The sequence below is a fragment of the Rhamphochromis longiceps genome, linkage group LG3 (assembly GCF_057381845.1).
Source record: "Rhamphochromis longiceps isolate RC_006_pf linkage group LG3, R_longiceps_female_GT1.1, whole genome shotgun sequence".
Classification (NCBI taxonomy): Eukaryota; Metazoa; Chordata; class Actinopteri; order Cichliformes; family Cichlidae; genus Rhamphochromis; species Rhamphochromis longiceps.
This window is the reverse complement of record NC_140559.1, coordinates 17199055-17226959: the sequence shown is the minus strand read 5'-3', so window position 1 is coordinate 17226959 and position 27905 is coordinate 17199055. Positions and strand designations below refer to the sequence as shown.

The 27905-nt window shown below is 41.6% G+C and overlaps 3 protein-coding genes across 7 annotated transcripts in view; 2 read left to right on the top strand and 1 right to left on the bottom strand.

Moving 5' to 3' along the window:
- LOC146673209 (Fc receptor-like protein 5) overlaps window positions 1-27905 on the top strand; it is a 66873-nt gene that overhangs the window by 6301 nt on the left and 32667 nt on the right. The window contains exons 6-8 of one of the 4 annotated variants that reach the window (XM_085401878.1): window positions 380-469; window positions 16696-16783; window positions 17473-17522. The exons of 1 other annotated variant lie outside the window; for it this stretch is intronic. In XM_085401878.1, coding sequence (XP_085258004.1) covers window positions 380-469; window positions 16696-16766 — 161 coding nt within the window. In that variant the 3' untranslated portion in view covers window positions 16767-16783; window positions 17473-17522. Of the gene's footprint in view, window positions 1-379; window positions 470-13488; window positions 14348-16695; window positions 16784-17472; window positions 17634-27905 lie in introns of those variants that run through there. 2 more of the 4 variants (XM_085401882.1, XM_085401881.1) reach the window with 2 other exon arrangements.
- On the bottom strand, window positions 9448-12253 carry LOC146673211 (uncharacterized). The gene is made up of 3 exons (XM_085401726.1): window positions 11025-12253; window positions 10315-10904; window positions 9448-10233 (listed from the first exon to the last, which is right to left on the bottom strand). The coding sequence occupies exons 1-3, from the start codon at window positions 11487-11489 to the stop codon at window positions 9615-9617; spliced, it is 1674 nt and encodes a 557-aa protein (XP_085257852.1). The 5' UTR covers window positions 11490-12253; the 3' UTR covers window positions 9448-9614.
- The window catches only part of LOC146673208 (butyrophilin-like protein 2), a 130326-nt gene continuing 122245 nt past the window's right edge, over window positions 19825-27905 (top strand). Inside the window, exons 1-3 of one of the 2 annotated variants that reach the window (XM_085401927.1) lie at window positions 19825-20027; window positions 20716-21048; window positions 22536-22876. In XM_085401927.1, the coding sequence (XP_085258053.1) occupies window positions 19958-20027; window positions 20716-21048; window positions 22536-22876 (744 nt within the window). In that variant the 5' untranslated portion in view covers window positions 19825-19957. Of the gene's footprint in view, window positions 20028-20715; window positions 21049-22535; window positions 22877-27905 lie in introns of those variants that run through there. The other variant, XM_085401929.1, reaches the window with a different exon arrangement.

The following is a 27905-nucleotide window of genomic DNA, read 5'->3' as shown; positions in this document are numbered from 1 at the left end:
CAGTGCTGTTGTTTTGGTTTCTGGCTCGATGTGTTTCATTTGTTTCTCATTTATGCTGTGTGTTCTGTCTGCCTGGTCATGTAAGTTTATTTGGATTTTTGTTACGTTTTTGCCATCCAGCAATAAAGCTGAGTTTTGAGCTACTTTCCGCCTCAGAGTGTCTGCACTTTGGGTCCTTCTACTTCCACTCCTGCCTGCACACAGCCTTAACCTGACAATTGATGAAAGCTCAGTTCACTTCCTCCTGTCTGTTTATGTGTTGCAGCAGCCATGTTTTCACTGACTTTAAATTCTACTTATTAAATATTTTTTTTCACTTCCTATATGATAAGCTGTTCTGTCTGTACTGATGTCCTTTTGTGTGTGTTTTATTATACAGACAGCGATCCAGCTGCTGTTTACTCAGCTGAAGACGTTAGTTATGGACCAATCATCATCAAAGATGAGAAGAAAAAATCAAAAATGAGAGGTATAGCTGCTCTTTTTTTTTTTTTTTTTTTTCTCTCTTGTGTCAATCAAGATTTACTTTAACAGCCAGGATTTGAGGCTTTGGTTTATTTTACAGTGGATATGAAAATCGCACATCTCTATAAAAATACCTGGGTTTTTGTGATTATAAGAAATAAAACTACAGTGAATAATTTCAAAACTCTTCCCATTGTTATTGCAGTATATAAGTGAAGATTTAAATTAAAAAAAAAAAAAAAATTAGTCTATTAGGGCAAAAATGTATAAGAAAATATAAAGTTAATGAAAAAGTACAATAAGCTGGTTGCATTGGTGTGTACACCCCTAAACTAATACTTTGCTGAAGCACCGATTGATTTAATCACAGCATCCAGTCTTCTTGGGTAAACACCTGCCAACAATTAAAGAGACAGTTACAGTGAATCAATCAAATGTGCTCTGCTAGTAGGACAATCCTGACAATTACTCAGCATCAAAGGAGTCTAATTGTTGAAAGGCATCAGTTAATTAAGAGAAGGGTACTTTCACAGGACTGGATATAACATGGAGCACAGTGAATTCATCAAAAAATGGAGAAAATGTGGGAAAACAATGACATTGCAAAGAACTGGATTTTCCTCCAAAACTGATGAAAGGAGAAGGTGGAAATTGCTTAGGGAGGCTACCAGGACACTTGCAGCAACACTGAAGAAACTGCTGGAATTTCTGGCAAGTACTGCTGTGTACAATATGTAATAATCTATTCTCCATATGTTTGAGGGATTGCAAAACAAAACCTTTAATTCCAAGCCCGGCCAATATTTTTGCACGTTGGAAATGTGTTGTTATCTGATGAAACCAAGGTTGGACTCCAAAAAGTAACATTTGGTGCAGCAAACAACTTTGCTTTAAAGTTGCTTTTGTTCAGTTTGTACTGGAGCTGGTGGTCAAGTAGTCTAGATGGTGGCAAATATGAATGGTTTAAACAAGTTTCATCTTTCAACCAACAATGATGCCAACATTACATGCAAATCAAAAAAATATTCTCTCAAAATCTGACTGATTCAAGTAAACAGTAAACAGTGGCAAATATTGCAGAGTCAAGATGTGCTGATAGTCTCCTGCCCAAGAAGAGTTGATTATTACCACAGAAGCACTAGCTGGTAGTCGGGCCGTACGCGTGTCTTAGTGCAGTTGAACATAATCCACAAAGTCCGCTTGTAGTCGAAAAACAAACAGGCAAACATTTATTTCCACAGTTTTGAATTACAGTGATCCATTTGAATGTTCCAGTACACTGCAAACACGGTAAGAAACTGTTTTTCTCCACAGCTAGTTAAAGCCCCCGTTGCTCCACACTGCCTGTCGCGAACGCTCCCCCCGTGCACAGTTACCGTGTGTTAAAGGAACAGTACGTAAAAATTAAATAAGCCAAGAAAAACAATTTAACTGTAAATCTTACGCTAAACAAATTATAAAGTAAAAACTGAAATTCCCCATTATCTTACACTTATCCTTATCCAAAATTATTCAAATTATTAACAAATATACACTCTGTGCAATCTGAGTAAACTAAGAGATGATTAGACCTTTATCCTATACATTGATGCTTCAATACCCTTAAGGTATTGGTTTAAGGGTGTGCACACTTATAAAAAATGAGTTTTTGACCCAACAGATTTTTTTTGTTTTTCAGTTTAATTGTAGTGGTCACTTTAATAATAGGAAACATTGTTAAAACATTTATTATGGTCAAAGGAGCTTGCAAAGAAAAGCGTCTGGACTTCTTTAAGTTACTTGAAGACGTTTCACCTCTCATCCGAGAAGGATGAGAGTCACCAACTCTCTGCCATCTATAATCCAGTTTTGAGATCCCTTCCCAGACGCCTTAACGCCCACTCACATCCTGGGCCATCTGATCTCAGGAATTCGCATGATAAGGTGGGGCCAGGTTTCACAATGAACTCACCCGAAACTCTGGCTGATTGGGGCCCACACCCAGTTTCACACCTTGGCTCAGGCGATTAGAGGATCATCAGGGGTCCTTTTGTCCCTCTGTGGGGGGTCACTCCCACTAGGTTTATATCTGGGACTCTCCACCATTTGACCTTAGAACTGAAGAAGCTTCTCGGATGAGAGGTGAAATGTCTTCAAGTAACTTAAAGAAGTCCAGACGCTTTTCTTTGCAAGCTCCTTTGACTATGATGACCTGGATGACTGAGAACCTTCACAGACATATTGCCGCACATTTTGGGAGGAACACCCTTCAACTGGTGCGGGAGTATGAAAGGGAATCAAGGAAACTAGCGGATTATAGGAACCATCTCCGTTTCAACCTAAGATGTAGACAAAGCAGAGTTGTCCCTAAGAGCCTGCGCCTTGGATCCACTGTCAGGGGATACAGAGCAGACTTGATTCTACAGAGAGCACAAAATCACCTTTTAAGTGAAAGGATAAGACAGGTCCATTTCACCATAGATGCCCTCCAGATCAAGATCAGCCAGACCCTGCAGGAACTGGAAATCCTTCTACCCTCTCCAATCTTAGAAGAGGTTTATAAGTTTGTGGACAAGGCTCAGCGGGCCCAACACTCTAAACGAAAAGAAAGACAACGCAGGAAATTTCACACCTTGCTTTCAAAAACACACACTCCTCATCCTGAACCTACACAACCCAGAGAAGAAAACACACCTGAAGTCAGTCAGGAGAAATGGGTTAAGAACTTTTCAGACAGGATTCTCACTGAACCTGAAAAGAGAGTATTAGCCAAAGGACTCAATTTTGCCATTTCTCCACAACAGTTGCCCATAGTGGACCTCATCACAGCCACAGAATCTGCCATACGGATTAATAAATTATCACAGACAGAAGAAGATGAAGGATGAAAGTCTCAGCCACACTCTCCAGTGCCAAAGTCCCTCCATCCAACCTCACAATACAGGAAAAGAAGGCCGTCGCTTCCCTGAGCAAAGACCACAACATCACTGTTTTACCAGCTGATAAGGGAAGATGCACCGTGGTCCTAAACACTACAGATTACCATACAAAGATCACTACTCTCCTCAGTGACAACAATACCTACAGAGGGGCAAAAAAGTATTTAGTCAGCCACCGATTGTGCAAGTTCCCCCACCTAAAATGATGACAGAGGTCAGTAATTTGCCCCAGAGGTACACTTCAACTGTGAGAGACAGAATGTGAAAAAAAAATCCATGAATTCACATGGTAGGATTTGTAAAGAATTTATTCGTAAATCAGGGTGGAAAATAAGAATTTTTGTCAATAACAAAAATACAACTCAATACTTTGTAACATAACCTTTGTTGGCAATAACAGAGGTCAAACGTTTACTATAGATCTTTACCAGGTTTGCACACACAGTAGCTGGTATTTTGGCCCATTCCTCCATGCAGATCTTCTTGAGAGCAGTGATGTTTTGGGGCTGTCGCCGAGCAACATGGACTTTCAACTCCCGCCACAGATTTTCTATGGGGTTGAGGTCTGGAGACTGGCTAGGCCACTCCAGGACCTTCAAATGCTTCTTACGGAGCCACTCCTTTGTTGCCCAGGCGGTGTGTTTTGGATCATTGTCATGTTGGAAGACCCAGCCTCGTTTCATCTTCAAAGTTCTCACTGATGGAAGGAGGTTTTGGCTCAAAATCTCACGATACATGGCCCCATTCATTCTGTCCTTAACACGGATCAGTCGTCCTGTCCCCTTGGCAGAAAAACAGCCCCATAGCATGATGTTTCCACCCCCATGCTTCACAGTAGGTATGGTGTTCTTGGGATGCAACTCAGTATTCTTCGTCCTCCAAACACGACGAGTTGAGTTTATACCAAAAAGTTCTACTTTGGTTTCATCTGACCACATGACATTCTCCCAATCCTCTGCTGTATCATCCATGTGCTCTCTGGCAAACTTCAGACGGGCCTGGACATGCACTGGCTTCAGCAGCGGAACACGTCTGGCACTGCGGGATTTGATTCCCTGCCGTTGTAGTGTGTTACTGATGGTGACCTTTGTTACTTTGGTCCCAGCTCTCTGCAGGTCATTCACCAGGTCCCCCCGTGTGGTTCTGGGATCTTTGCTCACCGTTCTCATGATCATTTTGACCCCACGGGATGAGATCTTGCGTGGAGCCCCAGATCGTGGGAGATTATCAGTGGTCTTGTATGTCTTCCATTTTCTGATGATTGCTCCCACAGTTGATTTTTTCACACCAAGCTGCTTGCCTATTGTAGATTCACTCTTCCCAGTCTGGTGCAGGTCTACAATACTTTTCCTGGTGTCCTTCGAAAGCTCTTTGGTCTTGGCCATGGCGGAGTTTGGAGTCTGACTGTTTGAGGCTGTGGACAGGTGTCTTTTATACAGATGATGAGTTCAAACAGGTGCCATTCATACAGGTAACGAGTGGGGGACAGAAAAGCGTCTTACAGAAGACGTTACAGGTCTGTGAGAGCCAGAGATTTTCCATGTTTGAGGTGACCAAATACTTATTTTCCACCCTGATTTATGAATAAATTCTTTACAAATCCTACCATGTGAATTCATGGATTTTTTTTTTCACATTCTGTCTCTCACAGTTGAAGTGTACCTCTGGTGCAAATTACTGACCTCTGTCATCATTTTAAGTGGGGGAACTTGCACAATCGGTGGCTGACTAAATACTTTTTTGCCCCACTGTACGAAGCCATAAAGCGAGACCCCACAAGCAGCTACAAAAAGAAAGTTATAGCTTGCCTTCAAGAATTTGAAAAGGACAAAATTATTGACCGCCTTACATATCACCGCCTTTACCCAGGGGATGCCATACCCTGCATCTACAGACTTCCTAAAATCCACAAGGAAGCTGTCCCACTCAGACCCATAGTCAGTAGCATAAACTCAGCCACTTATAACATTGCTAAACACCTTGCTACCATCCTTGCTCCTCTCGTGGGGAACACCCCACACCACATCAAGAACTCCACCGACTTCACCGACAAGGTCCAGAAACTTACCCTGGATCCAGATGAAACCATGGTGTCCTTTGATGTAGTCTCCCTCTTCACTTGCATACCAACCACGGAGGCCATGGAGACTGTCAGAAAACGACTACAAGAAGACAGCTCCTTGGAGGACAGGACCAACTTCACACCCGATCAGATTTGCACACTGTTAGACCTCTGCCTCACCACTACATATTCAAATACAACGAAGGCTTTTACAGACAAAAACATGGCTGTGCCATGGGCTCCCCCGTGTCACCTATTGTAGCCAACCTTTACATGGAGGAAGTGGAAAGAAAGGCTCTTGGCTCTTTCAAAGGAAGAGTACCCAGCCACTGGTACAGATATGTGGACGACACCTGGGTCAAAATCAAGACACGAGAAGTGGAATGCTTCACTGCGCACATTAACGCTGTGGATAAAAACATCAAGTTCACCAGGGAAGACACAAAGGACAACTGTTTGCCTTTCCTGGACTGCGCTGTGCACATTGAAGAGAACAGCAACCTCAACATCGAAGTTTACCGGAAGCCCACACATACGGACCAGTACCTCCTGTTCGACTCCCATCACCCTCTGGAACACAAACTTGGAGTAATTAGGACCCTAAACCACCGGGCAGAACATGTTCCCTCTAAGCCTGAAGGAAAAAAGAAGGAACACACACATCTAAAGGAAGCACTCAAAACGTGTGGCTATCCTAAATGGGCGTTCTTAAAGTCAGCAAAGAGGCACAGAAAAGAAGACCAGACACCAGCGAGGGAGGATAAGAAGGACAGACGCAACAACATTGTCATCCCCTGTGTAGCCGGTATCAGAAAAACTCAGGAGAGTTTTCTCCAAGCATGACATCCCGGTGCATTTCAGACCCAGCAACACGCTCAGACAAAAACTGGTTCACCCGAAAGATAAAACGCCAAAACACAGACTTAACAATGTGGTGTATGCTGTACAGTGCAGCGAGGAATGCCCAGAACTCTACATCGGAGAGACCAAACAGCCACTTCACAAGCGCATGGCACAACATAGAAGAGCCACCTCCACAGGACAAGACTCAGCAGTCCATCTGCATCTTAAGGATAAAGGACACTCTTTCGAGGATGCCAATGTTCACATTTTGGACAGAGAGGACAGATGGTTTGAAAGAGGAATGAAAGAAGCCATCTATGTCCACTGTGAGCGACCATCTTTGAACAGAGGCGGGGGTTTACGACACCAACTCTCTGCCATCTATAATCCAGTTTTGAGATCCCTTCCCAGACGCCTTAACGCCCACTCACATCCTGGGCCATCTGATCTCAGGAAATCGCATGATAAGGTGGGGCCAGGTTTCACAATGAACTCACCCGAAACTCTTGTTGATTGGGACCCACACCCAGTTTCACACCTTGGCTCAGGCGATTAGAGGATCATCAGGGGGTCCTTTTGTCCCTCGGTGGGGGGTCACTCCCACTAGGTTTATATCTGGGACTCTCCACCATTTGACCTTAGAACTGAAGAAGCTTCTCGGATGAGAGGTGAAACGTCTTCAAGTAACTTAAAGAAGTCCAGACGCTTTTCTTTGCAAGCTCCTTTGACTATGATGACCTGGATGACTGAGAACCTTCACAGACATTTATTATGGTCTTATTTTTAACATTTTAACAGACAAACCTGGCATTTTAGCACTGTACATGCTAATATTAGATCTAATGGCCATCATGGTAGAAGCCAAACAGTTTAGCACCAGGATGAAGGGACTACCAAGAGTTTTACACATTGTTGTATTGGTTTCTTTAAGTCAGGAGAAATGATAATTAACTTACAAACACTGTAGTTCGCACCAACTACTGAAAACATCAAACTGTAATCACACCTCACACTCATAATTCTGTTATTATTTTATATTGAACTATTGCCTGAAACAGCTGCTCTGCAAAAGTTTTCTCAAACAAACAAGAAATAGTCATTATTAGAGACTTTTTTTCAGCCATGGATTGATGCACATTTGTGTTTGTGGTCAAAAAAAAAAAAAAAAGGACTGTGGGTGTTCACATGGTCAAAAAGAAACAAATAATCATGTTTAGTGATGCATTTTATTTGAGCCAAATTTAACTCATCTGTATTTTCGTTGGGCTGCATTTTGTCTTAATTAACAGCAGTGAGTCTGACAGCTTCAGCTCAGCTACAGGTCCACCTTATATGAATAGATTGTCAGGTGTGTTCTGACTTTAGCAGTGCTTTCACTGGGCAACAAACATCAAACCCAGCCCAGATTAGATCCATATGTGTCTATTCATTGAGATTAGTATGCAAGTTCTCAACATGATTACTGGGATATGAGACATAAAGACACAGGTTGAATAAACACAAGTATCTTTATTACTATTATAGACTTTGACTGTTCTGCATATAAAACCACAGGAGCAACATCCTGTTGTTAGCTGTAGTCAGTCCGACGTGGGTGAGTAGCGTCCTTGTTGTGAGAACATGTTTGTTTTGTGCTCTGTGGTGAAAGGTGTAAATCTCTTTAACTGAAGATGGAAGCTTTGTGGTTGTACACATCTCTTTTACACAGAAAGTCCCCCTATTTCTTTGTATATAGGTGCTGTTTTAGAGCTGAGGTGTTATGATGAGGGGGAAAATGGTCTAAAGCTGCTGCAGGTTATAAAAGGCACCACTTAGTGTTTTCACAATGCTACATAAAAAAATAATTATAATGATTTTTTCTCCATTGCTTCCATCAGACATGACATCATGGCCCTTCTCTTTGACCGTCTCCTTATTTTCTAAACATTTTATGGTAGTGGTGGGTGGATCGATCGATCCAAATATCCATAATATTGACACCAGCTTTTGTATTGATATTGATTAATACAAGTGCAATGAGATCAATACTTTAGTTTCTATTTCTCTCCTGTTTATACTGCTGAGGTTTCATCAAAGAGGAAACCTCAGCAGTATACCGTCTGTGTAAGTGCCGCTGCTTTTAAGTGTGACAGTGCAGAGCAGCCACAGTCTGGTCATCCTCTACTCTCGTGAGTTTTCATGTTTTACTGGTATGTGACTTAGCAGTGCTGGGCAAAGGGATGATAATATGTTGCAATATGTTAGTTTCTTTTTTACATTATTTTATTTTGTGCGCTTTTTTAATGAAGCGCCTTGAGGCGACTTTTGTTGTGATTTGGCGCTATATAAATAAAATTGAATTAAATTGAACTGACTAGCCAATTTAAAAGTATAAAATATGCTAAGATCTTGACATATTAGATTTATTTCATTGAAAAAAATGCTAAATATATGGTGCTTTATATTGTAAGGTACCCTACAATAATAGATTCAGAGAAAAACCCAACAATCATAACCCCCTATGACCAAGCACTTTGGACAAGACGCAGAAAGTGGCAGCCATCTGCATACTCAGTGCATCATGGGACTCCCCAAGCAGCCGACACCTATTGCATTACTAACGAAACAAAGAAACCAGGAACTGACGAGAAACAACAATGGAAGCCAGGCGGACAGGGACACACACAGCAATCATGGTACAACATGACAACAGGCAGAGGAAAACACAGGGCTTAAATACACAGAGGAGTAATGAGGGAAGTAGAAACACATGAGGAACACAGCTTGGGTAGATTGAACCTATCAAGACGGGGATGAAGCAAAACTTAATACACTAACAAAGGACACAAGACTGTCAAAGTAAAACAGAAAACATGAGACAGGCACAGAGACAAGGATACATAACTGACTGGGGAGACAGAGGGATGGATATAGGAGATGCACAAACACAGAGATAAGCGAGACTAGGGATAAGGCATGGAATACATGGGAGGCACAATAAAAAAAAAAAAAAACCTAGGTGTTAGGTTACGGCTGTGTGCAGACAGGAATCGTGGACCCAAAAGTGCAGACACTCGGAGGCACAAAGTAAACTTAAAAAAAAAAGCTTTAATGCTGAACTAAAAGATACCAGAACTGAGACTTTAACCATAAACTCAGGCAAGCAGACAAAACACACAGCAAAATAAACGGTAGATCGCGACACGGACACAGAGAAACACAGGGCTTAAATACACAGAGGGAGCAATCAGGGAATGAGTAACATAAGGGAAACACAGCCGGGACAAATCAGAACTGACGAGACCAAAGAAGCGTAAACTGAACACACTGAGATAAGACAGAGACCTTCAAAGTAAAACAGGAAACACAAAACACAGACTGAACAAAGACACAGACTCACATGCAGACACTACAGAGGGAACAGAGACGTGGGACCAGGGCAGACACAGACACTGACTGGACGTGGAAATACAGCAGACAGGGGAGACAGCAACAAAGGAACACAGTGAACCAGAAACCAAAACAAAGGAAACAAAGTCCAAAACAACAGCACAAAGGCCCAGGAATAGTCCAAAAACAAACAAACAAAAGAGCCCATGAAAGACGCAGAGGCCCAGGCAACAGTCTCGAAAAAGTTCAGGGGGCCGGCCCGGAGGCTGACGGCACAACAGTCCAAACCCGGGCAGGTCAGGGGGGCGGCCCGGAGGCTGATGGTCCAAGAGCCCAGAAAACAGGTCAGGAGGCCGGCCAGGCGGGAGGCACCGGCGGTGACCGAGCAGATCAGGAGGCCGGCCGGGCGGGAGGCACTGGCAGCGACGTAGTTCAGGGGGCCGTCCATGACAGTGGCGTAGGTCAAGGAGCCGGCCATGACGGCAACAACGTCCAGTCATCGGCCGGACAGGACGAGCAGGCCGGACAGGACGTGCAGGCCGGACAGGACGTGCAGGACGAGCAGGACGCGCAGGCCGGACAGGACGTGCAGGCCGGACCGGACGCGCAGGATGAGTAGGCCGGACGGGAAGTGCAGGCCGGACAAGACGTGCAGGAACAGACAGCATGGAGACCTCAGGAGCAGACGAAGCTGAACACTCGGAGGTTGAACCAGGCGGAGCTGCAGAGGCTGGGGCCGGACCAGGCGGAGCTGCAGAGGCTGGGGCTGGACCAGGCGGAGCTGCAGACTCGGAGGCCGGACCAGACGGAGCTGCAGACTCGGAGGCCGGACCAGACGGAGCTGCAGACTCGGAGGCCGGACCAGGCGGTGGAGCCGCAGACTCGGAGGCCGGACCAGGCGGTGGAGCCGGTGGTGGCTGAACGGCCTCGCCAGAACCATCAGCAGACACTGGGACGTGCTGGCTGGGTCCTCCCGGACCCCCAGCTGACGAGGCAAGAGGCTGAACGGGCCCCTCGGACCCTCCAGCTGAGACAGGTGGCTGAACGGGCCCCTCGGACCCTCCAGCGGAGACAGGTGGCTGAACGGGCCCCTCGGACCCTCCAGCGGAGACAGGTGGCTTAATGGGCCCCTCGGACCCTCCAGCAGAGAGAGGTGGATGAACGGGCCCCTCGGACCCTCCAGCAGAGAGAGGTGGATGAACGGGCCCCTCGGATCCTCCAGCAGGAAGAGACGGCTGAAGTGGTTCCTCGGACCCTCCAGCGGAGACAGGTGGCTGAACGGGCCCCTCGGACCCTCCAGCAGAACCAGTTTGCAGAACAGATGAAGTGGATGTGATGTCAGAATGTCCAGAGTCAGAATGCTCAACAGTTCTGTTGTGGCGGCGGCCAGAACGCCGTTTCCTTCGGAATGAGGAAACAGGAACCGGTGGAGAAAAAGAGACCTCATCCTCATCCTCTGACGACATAGCTGCCAGGAAAAAGGCAGGTGAACGAGAACCCAGCTGGTGTGGGGAGGGAGAGGAAGTCCGTGGCAATGTTGAGACAGAAGGAGAGTGTGTGTTGTCCTGGGGTAACGGTGGGGAAGATGTAGAGAGTGAGAGAGCAAGCTCACCAGCCTTGACTTGCTCTCTCCAGGCAGTAATGGTGTCGTCCAACTTAGTGTCCTTAGCAAACTGAGACAGCTGAGGGTTATGGCGAATGATGGCCTCCACCGCAGTCAGCCCGACTGCCATAGTCCGTAGATCCCGTGACTGGGCAATGCGGTCGAGCAGACTCACCATCCGCCTCATCTCGCCGTTGAACTCTGAGAAAAAGGAGTCTGCAGGGTCCATGTTCTGGTCGCGATCTTCTGTTAGATGACGGCTGTGTGCGGACAGGGATAGGACCCAAGATGCAGACTCCAGAGACAAACTTAAACCAAAACAGCTTTAATGCTGAACACAAACATAACATAACTGGAAAAAACTCAAAATAAACTAACACCGGTGGACTGGCAAAACACACAGCAAAATAAACGGTAGATCGCGACACGGACACAGAGAAACACAGGGCTTAAATACACAGAGGGAGCAATCAGGGAATGAGTAACAGGAGGGAAACACAGCTGGGGCAAATCAGAACTGACGAGACCAAAGAAGCGTAAACTGAACACACTGAGATAAGACAGAGACCTTCAAAGTAAAACAGGAAACACAAAACACAGACTGAACAAAGACACAGACTCACATGCAGACACTACAGAGGGAACAGAGACGTGGGACCAGGGCAGACACAAACACTGACTGGACATGGAAATACAGCAGACAGGGGAGACAGCAACAAAGGAACACAGACAGAAAACCAAAACACTAAAACTCTAACCAAACCCCACCCAGAGGACCTTAACTAAGAAAAAAAACCCGTAAGGCAAAGCTAGAATATAATGAAATAACAAAATCAAATAACCAAAAACACAAAACACTGGGTCACCGACCCAGGAACCCTAACACTAGGAACTAGAAAGTATTAACCGTTTAAGACCTACCATAGAACCAAGTCCGCCAGACCTTATATTATATTTTTACATGCTGTAGTGCCATTTTTGGGACCATTTCAAGTTGCTATACATCAATACAACCATTATAGCCCAAATTTTAATAATATGTATGCATTAAGTGCATAGTAACTACATAAATTGCAAAAAAGTGCAATAAACTACAAAAAAATTTAAAATCGTTTTTGTTTTTAACATGTATTTCTAGTTAGAGAAATTTAAGAGGCTTATTCTTCAAAACTGTAAATACAAAAAAGTTGCACAAAATAGTTTCCCACCACAGGATCTTTTTGACGTCTATTTCAACGTAGGAAGTGTTATGAACAGCTGATCGGATCGGCAAAGCCTGTTTCTGGAATATTATGTTTTTGTTTCTGCAAGTGCTTTTTATGCAATATTTGCAAAGCTATATGTGGAAGGAAACTGTGACCTAGGACAAGCTGATGGCATAAGAAGTAAGTACAACTCCTCCAGTTTCATATGCAAAAAAAATTATTGCACTAGCTTACGTGGTTCCAGTTCTACCGGGATTTAAAAATAGTTATGCAAAACGAAGCGTGCCCGCTCCTACCGGCTTTAAAGGGTTAAAGGACAGTCCATAAATGCCTGGTAGGCCTTTTTGCCTGAGCCCATATAAAATAAGTCAATCTAGCAAAAATGTCACTAAGCCATCCCACAAAAACTCAGTGATGCCTCCAACCTAACCTATCACCTCAGTTTCGAAAGATTAACTCCAGTTTATTTAGTGAAGCCATGTGAAATATTAGGCAGAACAGTGGCACAGTGTTGTATCAAAGCAAGAAGGTCCTGAGTTCGATTCCGCCACCTGACCACCACCATTCTGTGTGGAGTTTGGAGTTCATGTTCTACCTTTGTTTACGTGAGTTCTCAGTGGCTTGAATGTGAGTGCAAACAGTTGTCTGTCTCTCTGCGTTAGCCCTGCGACAGACTAGTGACCTCTACAGGGTGCACGCTGCCTCTCACCATATGGTAGGTGGGATAGGCTCCAGCCCATCGATGACCCCACTAACTCAAAACACTTTTATATTATTTGCTTGATTACAACCGAAGATAAATGGGGTAGGTTGGATTTTGTGATATACTTTTCTAGCTTTCTCATGGAAATCTTAAAAAGCAGTTAAAGTATGGAAGCCCTGTGATTTGTATTGGAGCTGGTTCCCAGTAAAGTCTGAACTGGGACTATGTGATGCAGAGAGGTGGAGATTGGAGGTCTTGATTGAACTACAAAGCTTGTAATCATGTTTCCTGTTGTTTGACCTGTGTGTGTTTGTGTTCAGACTCTAAACCAGAGCCAGATGTCGTCTACTCTTCACTGAAGTAGTCCACCAGTCCAACCACTGACGCCCAACTGCTGGTCTCTAACTAGTCCCTCCAGCACCTCAGACCAGAGGACATCAACATGTTACAGATTTTTATATTTTTTTTTACCTCTTTATCACCGAATTAGACTCATGATTCACAAAATGCATTGTTTTTAAATTTGTATTTAATTATATACACACACCTTTCTAATGAAATCGTCCTGTTGTTTTGTGGTCTAAGTAAAATTACTGTCTTTGTTTGTTTGTTGAATGCTGATCTTATTTCACAAACGGTTTAGTTTCCCTGTAAGATTAACAAACATTAGCCTAATCTGTTTCTCTCGTGTGGTTTCACAAAGAGTCACAGATAAAATCTGACTTGGGCTGGTCTGGTTGTGGTTAACCGATGCACATGTTTTTTCACTGAAGAAAACAAAGAATAAAGATTAAACCACAACCTCAGCCTAAAAAAAAAGCCAGAGCATCAATCAGTGTCTTTAAACCTTCATTGCAAGAAGTTTGAGTTTAAGCTGTTTGTCACCCCCACCCCAAAAAAACCAGCAACAACAACAAAAAACAACAACAACTGGCAGCCTCTGACATGGCAAAAAGGTGAATTTTATCGAGTAACTTTTATTTTTTTCTAAAAATATAAAGAATTTTCTGTTAGTAGTTACATTTGATGTTTGCTCATTTTGTAGTTTTCAGTGTTTTACAAACTTTTTTTTTATTGAAGCAATATGGCAACTTGGGTACAGGAAATAAACACTTCTTTTTTTTTTAAACTAAAATAACAGTGGCATTTTACGGTTGTGCTTTATTAAATTACATAAACAAGGAGGTGATAAACCTATGGCAAGAATAGGTGACCACTGTTCTTGAATGGTTGACTTTAGTTTTCACAAAGCTTTGTATTTTAATTATTGCTCCTCACCTTTGGAAACATACATAGTGTCTTTTTCAGTAGTTTAAGAAGAAAACACAACTGAAGGGTGTGATAAAACAAAATCTCATGAACATGTGACTGTGGCTCGCGTCTCCTGAACCAGCTCAGAGCTCCTAGACATATACATATAGACCACCTGTCATAAAACAAGAAAACACATACATCGTTTATATTTAAACCCAGGGACAAACCAAGATCCAGTGTGTGGCCCTTCATGACCAAAGAACAACTTTGAAACCTTTATAAACCTGCAGAGCTCTTAAAAAAAAAACTAGGTAAAAGTACCGTATGTTAATCACTTATGTAAAGTATAGAGAAATATGGGTCGCTAAGACTTTTCATAATATAAGAAAGAAATCTAAAGAATATATCAAAATATTAAGTTGCAAACTAAAAGATGAAGGATGTGCTCATAATTCAAACAGGTCTGAAGAAGCAACAAACAATGGGTTAAATGAGAAAAAGTTCTGAAATAGCCTTTACACCCGGTTTGGGATCTATCAGGAAGCTTGTGTGCAAAAATATTATGTATACTGTATTTATTTTTCTCTTAAATTATATCTGTTTATTAGACTGAAATGGATAAATGAAGAACTATTTACTGGAAATTGTTTTAGTGATTTCCATGATAAAATGTGTGAATGGGCAAACTAACTGTAAAGTTAAATCCGATTATTTTCCATTTTCAAAACTTCACTTTAAATTTTTATATTTTAATGGGTGAACAGGTTTACAATGAAAGCTATCAAAAGAACGTGAAATTCAATTAAGTTTTATTTATATGGCGCCAAATAAAAACAGTGGCATGAGCGCGCACATCCATTAATTACAGCTGATCTATTTCTTAACTGTTTTCACAACAGATTCGTTTTTTTCTTTCCAGTTTTGTTCTCACTGAAGCTTCTGTTGTGAATATGTGATAAACATCAGGGGGTGAACTGTAACTGAAACTCCTGACTCACAGTAAAAACAATCATGCCAGTGTTATAGGATGACACAAGCTCCCAGGAAACGTAATAATCAGCAAAACACATCATCTGTGAAGGTTCTCAGTCATCCAGGTTATCGTAGTCTCACACAAACACAACATTGTTTATGTTACATTGGAGAGACTAAACAGCCACTTCATAAATGCACAACATAGAAGAGCCACCTCGACGGGACGAGACTTGGCAGTCCATCTGCATCTAAAGGACAAAGGACACTCTTTTTGAGGATGCCAATGGACAGAGAGGACAGATGGTTTGAAAGAGGAGTGAAAGAAGCCATCTATGTCCACTGTGAGCGACCATCTTTGAACAGAGGCGGGGGTTTACGACACCAACTCTCTGCCATCTATAATCCAGTTTTGAGATCCCTTCCCAGACGCCTTAACGCCCACTCACACCCTGGGCCATCTGATCTCAGGAAATCGCATGATAAGGTGGGGCCAGGTTTCACAATGAACTCACCCGAAACTCTGGTTGATTGGGACCCACACCCAGTTTCACACCTTGGCTCAGGCGATTAGAGGATCATCAGCGGGTCCTTTTGTCCCTCGGTGGGGGGTCACTCCCACTAGGTTTATATCTGGGACTCTCCACCATTTGACCTTAGAACTGAAGAAGCTTCTCGGATGAGAGGTGAAACGTCTTCAAGTAACTTAAAGAAGTCCAGACGCTTTTCTTTGCAAGCTCCTTTGACTATGATGACCTGGATGACTGAGAACCTTCACAGACATTTTTTAAATCTAACATTTATGAATTAAATAATATTGTAGTGTCTGAGATCCTGACGTTGAACGTTCATCCTATTGATGTTAGGGTCCCTTGGTCGTTGACCCAGTGTTTTGTGTTTTTGGTTCTTTGAATTTGTTATTTCATTATATTCTAGCTTTGCTTTATGGGTTTTAGGATTATTCTTAGTTTAGGTTCTGTGGGTGGAGTTTGGTTAGAGTCTTAGTGTTCTGGTTTTTTGTCTGTGTTCCATAGTTGCTGTCTCCCCTGTCTGCTGTATCACATGATAGGGTGGGGCCAGGTTTCACAATGAGGTCACCCGAAACCCTCTCCTGAGTTTTTCTGATACACCGGCTGCATAGGGGATGACAATGTTGTTGCGTCTGTCCTTCTTATCCTCCCTCGCTGGTGTCTGATCTTCTTTTCTGTGCCTCTTTGCTGACTTTAAGAACGTCCATTTAGGATAGCCGCACGTTTTGAGTGCTTCCTTTACATGCGTGTGTTCCTTCTTTTTTCCTTCAGGCTTAGAGGGAACATGTCCTGCCCGGTGGTGTAGGGTCCTAATCACTCCAAGTTTGTGTTCCAGAGGGTGATGGGAGTCAAAGAGGAGGTACTGGTCCGTGTGTGTGGGCTTCCGGTAAACTTCGATGTTGAGGTTGCCATTTTCTTCACTTCAGGAAAGTGTTATTGTACCTGTCCCTGCAATGAGAAACTAGAAAATTAAGTATGTTATCTGAGACTCAGACGGTGCTCAGATGAGGATTTATTGACAATAGGTTTGAGGTTTCTGATCAGCTGTGGGCCTTTCAGTGGACTTACTATGTCCTCCAACAGCCGTGTTGGGTTTATTGGCACTATTAAAAAACTGGTCATAGGTGTGTCTCACCTCATGGGCCTTGTGAAGGATAAAAGACAGCTGGGATAGATTCCAGCCCAAAATAGCTCTGAAAATTTATGGATAAATGATTTGAGATTCCACATTTAACAGTGTGTCAGATAACTATTAAGAATGAATCACTTACAGTGATCCCACTATCAATGTGAAGTGACCCAAATGAGTCTACAAGTAAAAAGCAACCCCAAAAATGAATAACAAATTTTAAAAGTAATTCAAAGTCTGAAATCTGACATCAATAGCCATTTCTGGGTCCAAACTCTTCTTCAACATGAGCTGGTTCCCAGTAAAGTTTGAACTGGGACTGTGTGTGATGCAGAGAGGTGGCGATTGGAGGTCTTGATTGAACTACAAAGCTTGTAATCATGTTTCCTGTTGTTTGACCTGTGTGTGTTTGTGTTCAGACTTTAAACCAGAGCCAGATGTCATTTACTCTTCACTGAAGTAGTCCACCAGTCCAACCACTGACAACCAGCTGCTGGTCTCTAACTGGTCCCCTCAACACCTCAGACCAGAGGACATTCACATGTTACAGAATTTTTTTTTCTTACTGAAATCGATTGATAACATCCAACAATGTTTTAATGGAAATTTTAACTGTGTATTCTATTTACAGTACATAAACACATCTCTATGTAACAGACTTTAACAGAATTGGCCTGCTCTTTTATGTAGTTTCTCTGCAGGATTAATAAAGTTTTCTTCTCATGTGCTTTTCTCGTGTGGTTTTCATGTGAGTTTCAAAAACGTCTCAAATGGAAAATTAAAATTGTTCCACTTTGGTTGTGGCTAACCAATACATGCCCACGTTTAGTGCAGCAAACAGTCACAATTAAACTCCAACGACAGACTAAAATCTTTCAGTGTCTGAAAATGTCACAGAAAAGCTTCAGTACAGACAGAGTTTTTATGTCTTTGTTTCTTAGTTCAATTAGAAACCAATCATTATAATTTTCATCATGATTCATCTCAACGGACAAGGCAAATTTAACTGGTAATAGAACATGAATATTTGGTCATTTCTTCTAGTTGTATATAATTACAAATCAACATTTTGTTTGTGTAACCCTGGGGCTGCCAGGAGTAGATTATTGTGTCCCAATTGACAGTACTGTATTATATTTATTTATTTACAAAGCATATTTTATTTATTACTCCCACCTGTCTGAAGCACTCATTGAGTATCACTCCACAGTTTCATTGGAAAGCAGAGAGCTGAAGTGTTTTGGTATCTTATACACTATAATCTTACGGGACTTGGCTCACTTTACCTCATGCCTCCTGAAACAGCACAGATGTCCTCCTATTACGCCTCTCTGTAAAGTTTGAAATGGCCACAAAATAGATTGAAAGTCTGCTGCCACCTCCTGGTAAAACTGGGCATTACAACATCATAGTGGCCTTGTTCTGCATTCCCTTATCACATACCTCATAATGCCAATATACACAACCTCTGGCACCCTTCATCAAAGTGAACAAAAATGATCTGACTGGGCTTTTGCTTTCCTTTTCTTATTTTATACATCCGAGTAGACCTCACTATTTTTCCTCGATACAAATTCATGGTAAGCTTCATATAAGCTTCTATATCCTTCCTTATTTTTATGCACGTTAAAATGCCCTTAGTGTCTATTTTCCCCTTAATAATTACAATATGTGCACATTTTTTTATTTTCCAACTTGCTCCAGTCTCTTAGCTCTCTGGCTCTGAAATTCAAGAGCTCATTAACATCTCTACGCAATGAGGCATGATTAATTTCCCCAATTTTAGTCTTTCAGTCAGTTTAATTGTGATTACGGACTTTGCACTTTTTTTTATTTTAGAAGAATGTCTCAGCCTCTTTTCTTGCACTTAAGTTAGTCATTTCCCAGTTATCTAGCCCACGTCCAATATTGTCAGAGCTGCTGTCCAAGTTCTTCCTTTTACATTTACCTGAGTGTTCCTTATCATTGCAGTCTTTGCACTCTTTTGCCCACCCATCCTGGTGTTGTGTCAAAATGTGATTGTCCATCCAGTCATTTCTGATGGCTTTTTTGGTCGTTGTTTATTTTTCAATGTGTGATATATCTCTGCTTGTATTGGTAAACAGACTGTAGTCAATAGGAGATAGGAAGAATAAATAAAATAACATAATGTGAGTTGCTTTCAAAAAATCCCAGGGATGAACAACAAAAAAATAACAACTGTTTCAAAAACAACTTTATGGTTCTGTATGTAACTACATTATAATGAATCCTGTCCTTTTCAGGCTGAACTCTGATTTTATGTTTGTTGAAAAATATATTTTCAATGTCACTGCGCCTTTTAACACAGACAAATAAAGGAAATATAAATGTCACTTTGCCAGAAAAAACTGATTGGGGCTTTTCCTTTTTTGACACTAATGTCCGCTTTAGATTATCTATGAAAGATATGTGTGTCAGATTATAGGCCAAAGACTCATTTACCACTGTTTAAACACAACTACTTCCAACTGATACACAGTGGTTACTTCCTTGTCAGAACTTTCCAGAAATGAGGCACGGACATCTGTCCAGACCTAGACAGGCAGTCAGTCAGTTCCAGTAATACCAGTCATATCATCAAATAACAACTCAAATGAACCCACCGCTCAGTTTACCATCATCCTCTGTCAAACTCAGAAATCACTTGCGGTTTCACCTGGTTAATTATTAAACACTTTATGATTCTACAGTCCAAAAGTCACTCTAACACAAAGTCTTTAAGAGACTTTGTATGTACATGAGTAGTTTGTTCTCACAGTCAGTGGCCTTTGGCTTTATTTAAACCATAAATTTAAGTTTTTAAACTCAGGTTCTCTGTTGTTTGCTGATGCAAGGCTATCTATAACAAACAGAGTTTGATCGTTGGAACTCAAGAACACGGACATGTCTGCTGTAACTGCGTCGATATTCTTAACTTTGCTGTTTGTCGGAGTCTTCGTGTTTGTCTCTGCAGGTAAGGTTTACCTGTTATAAATCAGTTGGTGTTTCTCTCTAAGATAAAGAGTAAGAACTACAGTAGAATTAATTTCATTTTAGTGCCAAGATCATGTCTGTAGGAATCATGTATGAATTTAAGATGTAGATTTTATGCTGTTGTTAACTCTTTGGTTTCTGATTGTTACGTTTAAAATGAATCTGAGCATTAGGGACAGGTAACCAGCCTGTATCATGCCTAATACGGAGAAAACAATGACTGTACACAGTAACACCCGCAGCCACTACAGTATCACCATTTTCATCAGAAAGAAACCAGCACAGTTGCAAAGAAAACATGTACACTCTGCACAGAAAGGCCCAAGCTCACTGCTCAGTTAGAACCAGGAACCTTTTTGTTGTCAGGTAACAGTGCTGACCACCTCAATGAAGCCCTAATAGTGTTAGTTTGTGTAAATTATTGTTTTATAAATATTTTCTTTTGTAATGTGTGACAACAAGGCTGAGGGCAGAAACAACATTTTATACTATACATGTATTAAAGACTTAAAATTGTTAGTGTTAAATAAGCCGACTCCAACTGAAACATGTGGGTTTGTGATTTTTTTAAATGTTTTTTTTATTTATTTAAAAGCTAATCTATTTTTAAAAGTGAACAGTTGTACTTGACCTTTAACCTCTCTGCTCTGTGCTGTTTCTTCTTTCAGACCAGAAAACCATCACAGTTGCATCTGGACAGGACGTTATTCTGCCATGTCGAGTTCCAAATAAAAATACAAACAAATTTGTACAGTGGAGCAGAGCTGACCTGGAGCCGGAATATTTCCTTGTTTATCGGGATGGGCAGTTTCCAGATAACCAGCATCCATCTTTTAAGAACCGGGTGGATCTGCAGGACAGACAGATGAAGGATGGAGACGTGTCTTTGATTTTGAAGCATGTGAGCAGCGCTGATACTGGATCATATGTGTGTCGTGCTTTCATGGAAGAAACACGTTCATGGAAACCAATCAGCATCATCAACCTGAATGTTCCTCCAGGTGAGTGAGTGAGCTCAGACACTGCTTGATTTTCTTTCTCTCTCCATTATAATGTTACTACCATAAAAGCAGAGACTGCTCATTTTTTAAGAAGGCAAACACAGGAATTCAGCTGAGGATGAAATAATTATTTCCCAGTCTGTAGCTGTAGATGGAGCAGGTGATCCTGAACTATGCCTTAGTTGTGATGTAATAGACTTAGGCTACTTGGTCCCTTTATTATTAGCAGTTATTAAAATAGATCTCTCCTACAGTTTGCCTTTTGTACTGTTTCTCTGTACTCTCTTTTTTTTCTCACACCAACAACCAGTCCCAGCAGATGACTGTCCCTGGTGTAATTAAAGTGACTTCCTGTATTCCTGATAACCTAACCCTTTCCCACTGTGCAAACAATGTAAATATGTATATAAGAAAGCTGAAAATATTTGTCATACTTTAAGTTGCACATCTGGTTCTTATGCAAGCCTCACTCCCCACATCATCGAGCCATTACTGCACTTCTTTTGGCTTTTTTAAAAAGGTATTAATTGATTGATTAGTTTACAACATATATGGAGCTGGGTAAATATGTCAGTCTTCTTTATGTTCTCCTTTTTTTTTAAAGGTTTTTTGAATTTGTGTTGAGGATACTTGTGGGAATGTTTTCATTTTATTTTGGATAAATATCTAATTTACTTATTTGGAACTGAATTTATTTTCCATTTTGAGTGTGTTCTTCTGTAACACTTGAAGATTTAGACAGTTTAGTTTATTTTATACATCTATATTGGTATACTGTTAGGATGCCTGGGTCGTTGACCCAGGGTTTTGAGTTTATTACAATATTTATCATTTCTAGTCTTTGGTTTCTTTGTTAGAGTTCTGTCTTATGTTTTATGTCTCTGTGTTCTCTAGTTGCTGTCTCCCCTGTCAGCTGTATCCCCTTGTCAAGTTCATGTCTCTGTGTTATGTTTCCTGTTTTACTTTGACAGTCTGTGTCTCATATAAATGAGAGTCTCAGTTTTGTTACTTTTTGTAGTTCAGCATTAAAGCTGTATTGAAGTTCACCCTTTGTCTCCGACTGTCTGCACCTTAGGTCCTTTTCCTGCCTGCACACAGCCTTCACATAACTTATACAGCTACAAAGCTTTTTGTTCAGTGTATACAAACAGCTGTAGCTCCATAAAGGCAGCATGCAGAGACTCACCGTGTCTTATAATGAGAGGCTGCTTTCTCTCACACATTATGTTCACTTATTATCAATACATGTTGTTCTGTGGAAGCTAACATCTTGTAGTTTCTGACACTTTGCATGTTTAGCATGAGGCTAAAATTCCCCCTCAGTGGGTCACTGGTGACCTGCTGGATGTTCAGAGGTTCATTAAATCCAACATGACTAAAAACTCAAATGTCAAAGGAAATAAACAAAATATTTAAAGTCAATCATTCTGATCATAATTGTACTTTGACCTTTTAACCTCTCTGCTCTGTGTTGTTTCCCCTTTCAGACATGAAAACCATCACAGCTGTGCCTGGACAGGACGTCACGCTGACATGTCAAACTCCAAATAACAACAACATCAAATATGTACATTGGAGCAGAGCTGACCTGGAGCCAGAATATTTCCTTGTTTACAGGAATGGGCAGTTTTTTCCAGCCAACCAGCATCCATCTTTTAAGAACCGGGTGGATCTGCAGGACAGACAGATGAAGGATGGAGACGCGTCTTTGATTCTGAAGGATGTGAACAGTGCTGATAATGGAACATATTTGTGTCGTATTTTCATGGAAGAAACACGCTCATGGAAGCTCAGCATCATCAACCTGAGTGTTCCTTCAGGTGAGTGAGTGGAGTTCAGACACTACTTTCTGATCTGTGATTTATTTATTTTCTTGTATTTTTTTAATGGTTGACCTGGTAATCAGAGGTAGACAGATGTTTATCCAGCTATCCCGTTTTTATTCAGTCTGTGAAAGTGAATCCTGCCGGTGCCATAGCTGGTGAAAACGTACTTAGTGCAGACACAAAACGTCCATCAGCTTCAAAGTGTGTCAGAAAAATGTCCACATGGTGACTGATGGATGAGAGAGGTCCCATTGTTGTTGTTGTGCACAAATCATTGAACAACACAAACACTTAGAGCTGCTTTCAGTGCTGCCTGTTTTGTTACTGCACACATTTCTGATGGTCCTACAGTCCAACGTAGCAAACATCTCTGTACTGGCCTCGTAGAACCGCTTTCTACTATCCAGGAGTTAAACACCTCCACACAAAAGCCACTGACGCCAGAGTGGGTTTAGACTTTGCTTTATATGGCAGGTGTGAAACTGTAACAACAAAATACAGTGTATATGATTGACAAATTAAAATAATTACTTGAGGAGCTGCGTGACCAAGTGCTAATGCTAACATCAAACAACTGTCTACGAACCATAAATTAGCACGCGTAATACAGCATCTAATTAACTGCTATTAATCAACATAAAGTGTCAAACAATAATGCATACTCACAGGGAATGCCTTTTTATCAGCCTTTCACAGCATAAAACACAGCATAGATCACATTCAGTCGATATTCTGATTCCTTCTTACACTTCCCCTGTCCGCACACGGACCATGCCTTTCTCTTAAAGGGCCAGTGCACTAACCAAACAAAACAAACATGTACAAATTTGACAATAGTCAGAACAATCTCCCTGAAGCTTCTTTCTGAACTTTGGGAAGCGGTGGTGCTGCAGTAATCTCTGTTGCACTCCCTTTTACATACAAAAAAAGATAGCTTTAGATGTTTAAAATGTTTTAAACACTACTTCCATACTTTCTGTAAAAAGGTGTGATAAACAAGTAAAAATATCATAATGAGATGCTACATACCCCTGGAAATTGTGAGAATTGTTCTCATGCTGGCCTCCTTATCATCATCCAACTTCTGATTAAAATCACCTTCATGGTTCACCACGGTATGGAAGGGACTCACACATCTGTCTCTGATGAATGTCCTCACAGACATTTGAACAGTTTGAACACCAGTGAGGGGAACCTTCTGAGCGCCAAGTGATATTTTGGTGTACTATGACCTGGTTTAACATGATGACTGATCAGTAATTTCACACTCTTGCAAAAGGGCACTTGACCATGTTGTATGCTTTGTAAATTTAGCTTTTGGGCCAAGAAAAAGATTATCTATACCTGGACAGGTTCTGGTCAGCTGTGCACGAATAGCTTTATTGTGTTTTTACTACTGTGTCTTATGAAATCTTGCATTTGCAAGACTGTCATACTTCTTAATAGTTTCATACGACGTGTAAGTGTGTGTGTGTGTGTGTGTGTGTGTGTGTGTGTGTGTGTGTGTGTGTGTGTGTGTGTGTGTGTACCCTTGGTATATTGTTCTCAGTTGTGCCGACAACTTCACTTCACTTTGGGCTGCTTATTCCAGTCTGCTGTGTGCAGTACAGTGTAGTATTTCTGAGACTGAAACACAAATTTTAAATGGTCATGTACACTTTTGTGGCTCAAGAGTTGGGAGTTTGCCTTGTAATCGGAAGGTTGCCAGTTCAAGTTCCGGCTTGGACAGTCTCGGTCATTGTGTCCTTAGCTTGCCATCACCAGCATATGAATGGGTGGATGACTGGTTGTGTAAAGTTCTTTGGGGTCCTTAGGGACTAGTAAAGTGCTATACAAATACAGGCCATTTACCATTTAAATCCCTCGGTTTTAATTTGATTTTACAAACTTATAAATTTTACAAACTGAGTGTTACAAAGTTAAAATACATGATTGCACAGGAGTGGTTTGTGCCATGGCTCAATAAAATGGTCCATTTTTAAGGGGCTTTTAGTATTAACCATGGCACTATTTTCTGAAATAATTCTGTTATTGCATGCAAATAGATATAAGTCATGCTTTTTAAAAGGAAACTATTATGTTTAAAAATGTTAAGTTTTAAATCTAATGTTTAACCAAGTTTCCCTTACTCTGTTATAGAAGCACTTGGAAAATGTTTTACAAAACTTTTACATTTCAGAACAGTGCAAAAAAGAAAAAAAATTGCATCTGTGAAGTCAATAGAATTCATTCGTGTTTTGGGAGATAACACAAATGTTAGGCTGTAAATGAAATTCAAAATGATGAAAAAAAAACTAAAACAAAAATTTCCAAGAATATAAACAATATATTTAAAGATAATAATTGTAGTGATAATTGAACTTGGATCCCTGTAACCTGTCTGCTTTGTGTTATTTCCTCTTTCAGATGAGCAACACTTCATCACAGCTAAATCTGGACAAATCGTCATCCTGCCATGTCTAACTCCAAAGAAAAACATCAAATTTGTTCACTGGAGCAGAGTTGACCTGGAGCCAGAATATCTTGTTTTGTACAAGGATGGGAAGTTTCTTCCAGATAACCAGCATCCATCTTTTAAGAACCGGGTGGATCTGCAGGAGAGACAGATGAAGGATGGAGACGTGTCTTTAATTCTGAACAATGTGAACACTGCTGACAAGGGAACGTACCAGTGTCGTGTTTTCACAGAAGGAGCACGGACATGGAAAACCATCAGCATCATTAACCTGAGTGTTCCTCCAGGTGAGTCAGCACAGTTCAAACACTGCTTCACTGCTGTCTGATGACAGCATCGCAAATATAACAGACTGAAAAACTGCAGTACTTGTATAGATTTTCCTGAATCTTGATTTTAATGTATACCCTCCATACAAAATTAGTTAAAAAGGTTGAAATAAACACTGAGACCAGTAATAAATGAACTAAAACTAAACAACTAAATAAGGCTATGTCCACACGTACCCGGGTATTTTTGAAAACGCAGATTTTTCTATGCGTTTGCACCTTTCATCCACACGTAAACAGCATTTTCGGTCACTGAAAACAGAGATTTCTAAAAACTCCGGCCAGGGTGGATATTTTCTAAAACTCAGATTTTGCATTTACGTGTGGATGAGAAAAACGGAGAAAACGCAGCGTCAAAGGTGTACACCTTTTTTGACGTCACACTGTGCGCCATGTTATTGTTTCGGTGAAATGAATTTCTACAATACTGTTACTGTTAATTCTACTCTCTGCAGTGTTTAAATGCTTACATATACACACACAGTCACTGTCCCTCCACACATACGACTCGGTTCTGCTTCTATGCCCCAGCTTTGTTTACTATTTCTCACTGAGGCTTCTAGACTTCTGATTGGCCAACATTTCTACAGGTTAGGAATATAGCGCCACCTGCTGCTTTGGCATGCTCCTAGCAGCGTTTTCCTTCATTTCTGCCTTTACGTGTGGACGGGATTATTTTTTAAAACGAAAACGGAAAATCTCAGTTTTCAAAAATACCCGTGTACGTGTGGACATAGCCTAATACTAAACTGAAATAAGAAAACTTTAAATTAAATAAAAAAAAAAAGAGATTACAAAATGCACCGCTCTGGAAATGGCCACGTATCATGGTGGAGTGATTTGTGTGTCCCCGTGATCCCAGGGGCTTTGTTTTTTAAGGGTTTTGTTGCCCCCTGAGAGCATCTCCCCATGCAATTTGAAAAAAAGCGTTTCAGTGTGCCCCTATAGAAAGAATAAAATCAAGGGACCTGTGTATCCTTCATAGGGTCATAGGGTTACTCGGTCTACAACCGGGAGCTACACCTGCTTGGATCCAGTCTCCTAGAGAGTGACTGGACTCTATTCAAGTTGAGAGCAGTCCTCATTGAGAAGCAGAGGCAGCAACAGCGGTGGATATTATCATGTCAGTAGTATGTTGGAGTTCTCACCAGTGGACAAGAGAGTTGCTTCCCTGCGCCTTTAGGTCGGCAAACTGATCCTAACTATTGTTTATGCTTAAAAATTAAGAACACCCAGGCTTCCTAGGGTCACTTAGTGGGGGTACTTTAGGGTGTTCTGTCTGGTAACTCTGTCGTCCTACTGGAAGACTTCAGTGCTCATGTAGGGCTTCCCTGATCTGAACCTGAGTGGTATTTTGTTATTGGACTCCTGAGCACAGTTTGTCCATAGCAAACACCAAGTTCAAACCAAAGGATGTCCACCCACATGCACATTGCACCAGGGCATCCTAGGTCGCAAGTCAATAATTGATTTTGTAATCATATCATTGCATCTACATCTGTATGTCCTGGACAATTGGGTTAAGAGAGGACCCGAGCTGTCAACTGATCACCACCTGGTTGTGAGATGGATCTTGGTGTGGGAGCATGCTGGACAGACCTGATACATCTAACATCTAAGTATAGCGAGGGTCTAGTCCGGGAGATCAACTCTCACCACCAGCAGGACTTTGACAGTGTTCTGAGGAAGGCGTGGGTCTGAGTGCAAATGGACTCATTTCTGCACTTCTATTGCTCAGGCTGCTGCAAGGAGCTGTGGCCAAAAGGTGGTTAGCACCTGTTGTGGTGGTAATCCATGAACCAGATGGTTGACACTGGAGGTGAAGAGAGCTATCAAGCTGAAGGAGGAATCCTATCAGTCTTGGTTAGTTTGTGGGACTTCAAAGACAGACGATAAGGTACTGACAGGCCAAGCAGAACATGGCTTGGGTAGTAACTAATGCAAAAACTCATTTGTAGGATGAGTTCAGTGGGTGTATGGAACAAGATTTTTAGAGTGCCTCGAAGCAATTCTGACCAATCGTCAGGTGAAATTGTGCTCCACTGACACAATATAAAGTGGACGTGGGGTGCTGCTGAATTGAACAAGCAGAAAGGTTAGTGAGAGATGAAAAGACAGATTGGGACGGCGTATGCAGTTATAAGAACTTTCGATTTACTGGCCAATCTATGATCCCTACCTTCACCAAAGGTATGAACTCTGGGTAGTGACCAAAAGAGCAAGATTGCGGTACAAGCAGCATGAACG